At 43.9% G+C, this 9815-nt stretch overlaps 4 protein-coding genes across 4 annotated transcripts; all 4 read right to left on the reverse strand.

Annotated features, from left to right (window-relative positions):
- Positions 1–2114: 2114 nt before the first annotated feature.
- PHALS_12142 (Pleckstrin homology-like domain) lies at positions 2115–3101 on the reverse strand (the record flags this gene model as incomplete). Its single annotated transcript, XM_024727632.1, has 1 exon — positions 2115–3101. One exon carries the CDS (start codon positions 3099–3101, stop codon positions 2115–2117), a length of 987 nt encoding a protein of 328 aa, XP_024578190.1.
- A 691-nt stretch (positions 3102–3792) lies between these two features.
- On the reverse strand, positions 3793–4389 carry PHALS_12143 (peroxiredoxin-2; the record flags this gene model as incomplete). Its single annotated transcript, XM_024727633.1, has 1 exon — positions 3793–4389. The coding sequence occupies one exon, from the start codon at positions 4387–4389 to the stop codon at positions 3793–3795; it is 597 nt and encodes a 198-aa protein (XP_024578191.1).
- A 287-nt stretch (positions 4390–4676) lies between these two features.
- Positions 4677–6055, reverse strand: PHALS_14572 (uncharacterized protein). Its single transcript, XM_036407498.1, has one exon. It carries the CDS (start codon positions 5039–5041, stop codon positions 4787–4789), a length of 255 nt encoding a protein of 84 aa, XP_036263195.1. The 5' UTR covers positions 5042–6055; the 3' UTR covers positions 4677–4786.
- On the reverse strand, positions 6055–9711 carry PHALS_12144 (snf2 family helicase atpase and f-box; the record flags this gene model as incomplete). The annotated part of the gene is made up of 1 exon (XM_024727635.1): positions 6055–9711. The coding sequence occupies one exon, from the start codon at positions 9709–9711 to the stop codon at positions 6055–6057; it is 3657 nt and encodes a 1218-aa protein (XP_024578193.1).
- Between the last annotated feature and the right edge of the window lie 104 nt (positions 9712–9815).

The raw sequence follows: 9815 nt of genomic DNA on the forward strand, positions 1-9815 counted from the left end.
ATGAGACTTTGGTGTCATTGACACAGGGCTGATTGAGCACAAAAGAAGTTTCGTCCCAACGCAGTGTCTAACGGACACGCAAGCCTCATTGGGGCAATAATCGATTGGAACTATAAATGTTCTCAATCTTAATGGGGCGAGTGTAACGGGGTTACACATACCCTGGTAACAGGGGAGCGTCACACCAGATGGGCATAATGCGACCACACCCAAACGAGAATACAGTACGAGGCTGGATAGCCAGCAGTTATATATGTATTTAGATTTTACTATACATATTTAGGAAAATCTATGCATTTGCAATTAGGCGGCTTTGCCGCTGATAACAATAAATAAAGTCCATTCTGAGTAAACAGAAGAGCTAATTAGCCTTGTTTAAGGCTATAATCACTCTTATGGTAAGCGGATTGCGATCGCTAAACTCGTACTTGTTCTGTGCATAGAACGACAGGTCGGTGACGTAACTTACGCTTCCTCAAAGCGCAAAGCTACGGCAGCCCCGCTGCAAGAACCTTACTAAGGTCACCGACGTACCGTTCTCTACTAAGACCAGTATGAGTATAGCGGATCGCAATTTGCTATACTTAAAATCCTGAACCAAGGCAAAGACGCTCTTCCGTTCAAAATTGAAACTGTATTTTATGGAATTCCTTGCGGCAGAGCCGCCTATATTTTAAACTTAGTTCTTCCGGATTAAATGGTAATATGCATAATGCAGCGAGGCTGCCGCAGTAAAACGCTTGAGGAGGCGTACTTTAGGTCACCGACCTTTCGTTCTTTACATGGACCAAGTACTAGTGCAGCGAATTGCAATCCGCTGCCTCCAAGAGTACTTAGAACCTTAACCAAGGCAAACGAACACTTCTGCTCAAAATCGAAACTGATTTTTATCTATCTTTTACCCTGATTTTAAAAGCATAGATTTTCCTAAATATACTGAATATATATATATATAGTAAAATCTAAGTATGCATCACTACTGGCTACCTAGCCACATACCGTATTCTTGTTTGGGTGCAGTCCCGCCATGCCTGTTACCAGGGTCCGTGTAACTCCGTTACACATAACCACTGGCAGTCCCACCACGTAGTTGCTTCTTGTTATGGTGTAGCCACACCATTGTGTGATTACACCGACTTGTGTACTCGATGCCTTTTGCACGGTCACACCATTTACCTGTATGCCAGGGTACGTGTAGTTCCGTTACAGATAAAGTCATTTTTAAAGTTTTTTTAGTTTTAGACAGTAGCTCATTATGCTTGCGGAAAGATAGGAGATCATGTGCCGTGCACTTCGTGATACGATGTTCAATTCCATCTAGTGATATTAACTATATAGCATTGTATCAGCCGTCCTTAACATGCAGTTTCATGGACCCTATAATTTGTGATGTATTACACAACATTTAGCTCGTTGACACTATTAAGATAACCACATAAAATTTGCTGAGATAGTATTTTAAATTAATGAGTGTAATTCCTAGCTTTTTTAAGTTTGATTAATGATGCCTCAATAGTGCCTCTCCACGAAAATTCCCATGTTCCTGAGCTCGCTTTCTTCCGGTATCCACAGTACCAGCGCAGCCAGGCTGTGGACTGCTAATATTATCTGAATAAACTGTACAGCCCCACGAGCTCAGACTCTTACCGCAATGCGTTGAGTTGGTTATAAGGCTGGTTAGAAACAGTCAGGGCTAATTCGCAACTCATTTGGCTAATACTATAAACGTAAAAACTTTCCAAAAAAATTAGACTATAATTTCAGGGTGTGAATTAAAGCACTTCAGCTGTTGTTTTCAATATTGGCAGACTTTTGTATACTAAATTTCACTGCGAGAAAGAATGAGCAAATCGTTAAAATGTGCGTTATCATTGCGATGTCTCTTAGGCTTAAAGTATGCCTGTAGATGTTGTAGACCTTATAGCTGTCAATACGGCCAATACGTATTATGTTGTATTTTTGTGCTCACGTGACTAGTCGGCTTAAGCGTAATAAGTTCAAAGATGTCATATAAAGCAGTCAACACCCAGACGAAATAAATGACCCTTATACTTTATTAAATTAGCTTAGCACTCAAACACTAAAAAAAAGCGTTTCCAAGCATGAAGCATATGTTAAAATCGACCAAAAGTATTGTGTTGCTGGTCTTGAGACTGGTCTTCTAAGCTCCCATGAAGAGAATTAGTGTGTTCATCAAAAATCAACGTCTTCGTAAAAGTGAATTGGGGCACACGAACGATAGCTTGCTCCATTGACGAACAGTCAAAGAATCGACCAAATGCTTGCGCCCAATGAATCCAATCGGAAGGCATTGATGTTCGAAGTTCTTCTCGTCGCGGAGAACCTTCAGCATCAACGCCAATAAGATGAAAAGAATCATTTTTGTCTGTGAGCACCACACGTAATACCTGATATCGCTCCTTTAGTTTACCATTGACTGTATTTTCGTTTGCGTAAAGACAAAGACTGTCATCACTCTTGAAAAGACAATAGTATGGTTTCCATCGCTTTAGAACAAGTCCTTTGCGCTTTTGTAACCACCCTCGTATCAATACTGTTGTCAGTTGCTTTTTCTTTGCCATTGGAAAGCCAGCCGCCGCTGCAGTCGAGCTTAAGTGAAATGTGCTTTGATTCATATCACCATTTCCATCGCGGCTTAAGTTATGAAACGAATTTTGAAAACGAAGTCGAGACGATTCGAGATCTTCCGTCGTAGTTGTCGTGTGAACACTTCCCGTGCTGCTACTAAGTGGATTCGGCTTAGACTTCTCATCGTAATAGAACGCGTGATAATTGTCAGATTGCTGATTTTGTATTGTGTATTTGATATTTGAATTTAGACAAGCAGCCATTTCAAACGCGTCGTGCTCAATTGACCTCTTTCTTCCACGCACCGACTCGAGTGTGAACTTATCAAAGTTAAAGTCGATGGACTCCTTGCTGTCAGTTGTGATTGAAGTCGTACATGCGGTAGAAATATCGGCACATTGCGACAATGACGTCTTGTAACTCACGTGTTGAATTTGTTGCTGAAAAGTTGGTGACAAGAGCTGGTGACCAGCCTTAAGTGGCTCATTTCGAGATCGTGCTTGTGACTGCATGATGAAAAAGTCGCTGCTTTGGTGGATAGTGCACGAATGGGAACGATGTATACAGTTCTACGAGACGACAAGCTCAATTGTTCTTTTCTTCGAAAGATCAAAGACAATATTCGTTTGTCAACACAAGAAACCTCCGGCTTGATAATAAGAATCAAAAGTGAAGCAAACTGAGTTTCAGCACAATGAGTAAGACTTGCCGTGCGTTCTTTGCGCTGCATGGCCGTCCATAGTGCAAGGGGTCAACCGATAAGATTATGAGTTTCTTGTGTAAGGACTGAACATGTTGTCATATGGTAAATTCTAAATAGTGGGACGATAGCCTATAAGACGTTATGAGCCACAAAATCCACATGGTTCTATTCCGAGAATCAATTACGTACATGCAGATCATGTGGATGGATAGGCAGCTAAATCTTATATAAGTTGTTTAACGTACATGAGATCTTTCCCTTAGATCTGCACCATGGAGTTTAAGCACTAATAATAAAGATGCGTCAACGTTGATATAAACGCAACTATAGAGGTAGATGAAACGCTCGACGTTCCTATCGTTGTCAATACGGCAATGTTAATCAACACATGCGATGTCTACAATATATTTCAACATCGTACGACAAAGTGAAATTTGTACTTTAATTTCTTGCGACGTATCTACTGTCTCTCATCGTTACAAGACCTCGATACCAACGCCTTAGTTGACGTTTTCGAAGTACTCTTTCGACGCAGCTACTGAAGGTTTGATAGTCTTATTGCCCTTCTTCCAACCAGCAGGACACACTTCTCCGTGTTCGTCCGTAAACTGGAAAGCTTCCACAAGACGTAGAATCTCATCCACGTTACGTCCAACAGGACAATCGTTTACCGTGCTCTGACGAAGCTTTCCGTTGCCATCAATGATGAAGAGACCACGGAAAGTCGCACCAGTCTCTTCCCCCACGTCAATCAAGACATTGTAAGCCTTGGCAATCCTCTTGTCAAAATCGGCGAGTAGAGGAATGTTAACCTCACCAAGACCACCTTGTTTACGAGGCGTGTTGATCCAAGCCAAATGCGAGAATTTAGAGTCGACACTGCATCCAAGAACTTCGCATCCTAATTTGCGAAATTCTGCTGCTTTTTCACTAAAAGCAATGATCTCCGTCGGGCACACAAAGGTAAAGTCCATGGGATAGAAAAAGAGAACGACATACTTGCCCTTGTAATCAGATAGAGACACGGACTGAAACTCTCCGTTCACCACAGCATCGGCGGTAAAGGCAGGGGCGTCGTGTCGGATCTGGAGGGTCATTTTAAAGAAAAAAATACTAAGCTTTTGATGAGGAAGCGAAAACGGCTACTGGATCTCAGCCATTGATAGAAGAATCATCGGAGTAATTGTACTCTATTTTAAGTACAGTATAAGCTTGTTTTTGCACAGGTAGGACATGATCGCCCTCTAGTGACCCCTGAAATTCTATTTAAAGATTAAGTTTTAACCTTTTTATAAGTTGCGCTATGGGGTAAGAATGAATGCTTCATGAGGCTTCGAGCAACATCGCCTTTATACTGTAGTCAATATCATTAATGAATAAAATGAGCGACGAAAGCAACCGAACTATAAAACGGCTTGCTGTGGACATACTGCTTGTTCTTGGCTGTATGTGACCCCATAAATATTGGTAGAATCCATCAGAGATACAATACTATCATGCGAGTTTCATCAACTCAGATGTGGCGTGTGTGAATGCCATTTTGAGCTTTCCTGGTGTGACGAGATCCCCAGAATTCAAAGTGAACTGAACTTTATGGTTCACTGTCTGCGCTCGACTTTGTGATTCGGCACGATTTTGATGCAATTGAGCGCAACTGTATGTGAGACTTTCTGTGGTTTGCGAGACAGTGAAAGGTGACAAGAAGCGAGGTATTTTGTTGGGCATTAACCTGCCAAAACGATGGACCATTGAGTTGGTTAATGTTAAAGCATGTTGAAGTATGAATATAATTCGTGAGCGGAGAAAGCTCCAGCTTTCATGATGACGTTTTACACTTTAAAATAATTTGAAGCCAAAGCTTCTCGCGGAGATCGACTCGGTAGTGCAAAAGCTCTCTAATTGCGACGCAAACGTCGGGACTTTACAAAATCGGACTTAGAAAGCGTCCTTCCGATATTGCAGTTCTATGCTGAAAGCTAAGCTAATTGGAAATTTCTTGCAAGACCAAAAGTCGCAAAAGAAACTATAAACGTTCTTCATGTTCGCGTAGCAGCTCGCACATTATCTGACAAAACATCACAATGCGCAGTAGTTCTTTAGTTCAGTGATGCTGTCGTGCTCGTGCAAGTTTATGTTGAGAGTGAGAGCGTATAATGCACTTCCAGCAAGCTGATGTATGGATTGACGATCTCAGCGAGAGCTCGACAATTGTTTTACGTCTGTCGTTTCCATAGTCTCAGACTCCAATTACAGCTGATCCTATACCCTGACTGTTATACTCGATTCTCGACTTTGATGTTTGACCAACAAGCGCCTAACCGTGAATCGTATAAAGCCGGTTCTTCAATCTTGTGGGGGTAGCAGCTCGTGTTTCTTTTAACTGATGACAGTAAATTCGATGAGTTATCTGATCTGCATCTTAGGCTCGCTCTTGAGTTTAATTGTGCAAGAGAACATCTCACTTACTTTTCGTTCCATGTAGTATATCGTGTCCACGTTAGAAACGTGCGACTCTGTAGCGCATTGATAACTCGAGCTAAGCAATATACGCTAAATACAATAGATGGTATTCTTTTCTGTTTGTTCATAGATAAATAGGTTGCATAATACCAAAATTGACCGACTCTCACTAGTTAACGATGCACTCACTCATCGTCGTCTCTAGAGCACTATCTGTTTTCAAATGAACACTTTCAGCTTCTCACGCTTCTTTGACATGAATCAACTCATTGTCTGCGTCGATCGGCTTGATCGAGATTTCTCTAACTTTCAGCATTGGTACCGTTGCCTTTATTGGTTTCACCAGCATCCGTAGCACCTTCAATTGAAGCCGCGACAACCGGAGTTGTAGTACTTTCAGTTGCTATAATTTTGGATGTGGAAGACGCGCTTACCGACTGCGTGAGTTTTGCCTCAGTGGTTTCTGGTGTCAGAGCTACTGATTTCGCACCCATACTAGTCGTTTCTGGTTTTGTGGCTACAATATCATCACCTACAAAGTTTGTTGCATCTTCTTTTTCGGCCTGCGTCTTGGACGATGGATAGGCTTGCGAGTTCTGTGAGTTGTTAGTCTTCGCCATCATGACTTGAAGTGCTGCGGCTACCGCGGTTGCGGTTGAGCCAGGGTTCGAATTCAGGGAAGGAGATGAAGATGATATTGTTTGCGGTAGTATTGTAGTAAGCACTGGTGTCTGTGGAATCTTTGGACGACGGGGTTTGACTATCTTTTCAATCGGCAACTCACAAGTGTCACGCAAAATAATCTCACCATCACCTCTTATAGTTTGTTGCGTCTTCGGTCGCCGTGTACGTTGCTTTTTTGAAGGTACGAACAGAGACGTATTAGTCGACGTGGAGACGGTTGTCGTAGTCGCTCCAAAAGTAGTACCAGGTATAGTGACGGGTCTCTGAAAGGTATTTGTTGTATTTCCTGGTGTAAAAGTATCCGTACTTAACCGACTGAGCGTCGTGGATGGAATCATCGCCTTTGCTCTTGCCAATGCCAACGCCATCGGCAGATTTGAGACGTGTAATGCATGAGGACCTTGTGCAAACGCACCAGACTGCATTAATCCAATTGGAAAACTCGCTCCAATCATATTTTTAGTTACGATGACTGGGTTTGCCGGAGGGACGGCAGACATCGTTGTGGAAACGGATGATACCGAAGCTTGCGGGGCCACTGCATTATATTCGGTAAATTGTCGCTTCCAGTACTCACTTGCAGCACTCATCACATTAGTCGCTGGCTTGAGATCCATCGGCACTTTCTTCTCAAAAAGGCGATATGTTTTTAGACGTAATTTGCCATGTGAATGTGGCAGTGACTCTGATGTCTTTATTTGCTTATCCATTTCATTTAAACGAATGACAAACCGTCGGCCCGAATTGTCGACATCTAAATTCCCGCATGCATTCCCAAACACAACATTGTCTTCAATAATTACATTGCCAGCGTGATAGAGAAGGCGTATGCCAAAACGTGCATTTCGTTGAATTTTGTTCCGTCGCATGATAGCATGTCCACCCAACACCGTAACTCCTGAGTGTGCATTGTCTTCTACTGTATTTAGTGACATGACCAAAGACCCACGCACAAGAAGCACACCGGAACTTCCCGCGCCTCGAATGCGACAATTCTGAAGCACTAGCAATGTATCCGCAGCAGGAATCTTTGTTGTCGTTGCAGCATCCCCAGGCTGAGAAGTAACACGCGGCATTTTTGTTTCTCCAGTATTCAATATTGGGCTCATACTAACAGGCGCTGAAAGTGTTGGCGCCACAATTCTAGTTATAGTGGTTGTCGGGACAGAAGTTGTCGGTATGTTCGACAGCGAGACGATCGCTGGCACAGCGACTGGTACTACACTTGAAGGTGTACCTTTTAGTGTCGAAGCAGTTGCTTGCGCCGTGGTGAGCATTTCTTTACCCGATGACTTACCTGAGTCATTAGGTGTGGCAGCAACAATATGCGTCGTGGAAGATAATGGTGTGTCAGTAGAAGCCAACGTCGCTAACGGCTCAACAAGAGAAGTCTGAGGCTTTGATGGTAGCGTCGAACTGGTACTCTTCTCATCTCTGCGTCTTCTTTTCCTTTTCTTTTTCTTTTCCCCTCGGCCCCAGACGCACACGCATGCGTTGCCCAATCCATTGCTTTCAAATTCGCAGAACTCCACACGCAGCTGTCCGTCCCCCACCACACTTAATAAATGCTGCCAATTCGCCAATTTTTTGTCTTGCTTACGCAAAGCACGTTTACTTTCCCGAACTACGGGGGTCACCGCAGTATAATTTTTGCACGATTTGATCTCACGCGCAGCAGCATCGGGAACACTAGTCGTTCGCGTAAAATGGAAGCCACGAATGATTCCACCGCGGGCACTCCAGCGAACTTGCGCACGACAAGAATGCATCTGCAGCTCAATGTGTGAATCAGAAGCTCCAAGTAGTCGCACACACTTCGAGATTTCCAACGGTTCATCCAATTGATATACTCCAGCGCCAAACAGAATTGTGTCACCAGGTGCTACTTTGGCCAGAACCTGGACCAAAGATGCTGTGGACCCGAGCTCAAAATCACAAGCAGAGACCTTAACAAACAACGAAGGATGCTGCGCTGCTGTGTGCCAGCTTCGACATACCATTTGTGCACGATGACGTTCAGGATATGTGGTCAGCATTGCCATCACGCGTTGTAATGCTGGTGGCGGTAAGCCTTCATACCCTCTCTTGAGTGCGCTTTGAAGCTGCTCATTTGCAGTCCAGACAGGAGGGCATTCCCATGTGGCTTCACGTGTATCTCGATTGAAGTAGAAGGGTTGACCAGTGTTCGCACATTTCAAAAGCGACCATGCTGCTCCTGTAACTAAACGCTTTCGACTTTCGAAGAGTACGTGCGCTCGTTCACGACGATACAACTCAGCGTACTGCTTGTCAATTTCCTCTGGACTAAGTCCCTCAACACCATCCATTTGTCCAACCACAAGCTCTCCTTCAGCAATAAGACGGATCTCTTCTTCTCGCTTTCCAAGCTCGATCTGCTCAATATCTTGTAAAAGCGTACGCGGACTGGGATCAGCTTCAACTCCATCAAGAGCAACCTGTTGAGCAGGAGTGTACGCATACAATGGTTCGACATCCTCACGAAAATGGAGCGCATAGCGATCCACTGGATTCAACGAGTCCTCAAATCCTTGCAGCGATTGCACAGAAGCTTTCCAAGCTTGAAGCTTTTGTTCCTCAGCAGCATCCCGAGCTTTTTCACGAATTCTATCATTGAAGCCGTTGTGGTCGTGAGACTCGAGTGACTTATGGCGCTTTTTCTTTTGATTGTTTGTATTGCTACGCTGCCGTTTCCGACTAGGCTTGGACTTCTTATCATCTTCATTGTCTTCATCCGAGCTCTCGTCGCGCTCAAAATCATCGTACGTTGTAAGATTGCGCTGTCTTCCCTTCTCAAATGAAGGTCGAAGTTCCGAATGTTCCACTTGATTTTCTTTTGCCGTATCAAACTCATCGTCGTCATCATCCCCCCGTTCACTTGCAGCAGTGCTTCTCGATATCACAGAAGATGGCGTCGAGGGTCTTGTTTCACCCAAATGACCTGGTTGCAATCGAGGTGAGGCAACATGACCCACGTTACCAGCATCGTCGTCAAATTCATTCAGTTCCTGCATATACTCAGCGCGTGCTCCTTTCATTGCAACGACATCCTCTTCATCCTCTAACTGAGCCATCGCATTCTCCACTGTATCAAGTGACACTTCGTTCTCATCTTCCATGTCCTCGTCCATGTCTTCACATTCCGACCTCGAGTCCGATTCCGACTCCATCTCCTGTTCTTCACCCGTACTTCCTGTCATCAGCTCGCGCAAGCTAGCTTTCGAGAAAAAATCCGTCGTGAACTGGCCTTCTGACATGACTAAAAAGTCTAAATGCCGCTTCTGTTGTGCTTTACGTAATATATTTTCCTCTACAGTATGTTCGCTGACAAGCCGATAGATATGAACATCGCGAGTTTGAC

The sequence above is a fragment of the Plasmopara halstedii genome (genome assembly GCF_900000015.1).
Source record: "Plasmopara halstedii genome assembly, contig: Scaffold_614, whole genome shotgun sequence".
NCBI lineage: Eukaryota > Oomycota > Peronosporomycetes > Peronosporales > Peronosporaceae > Plasmopara > Plasmopara halstedii.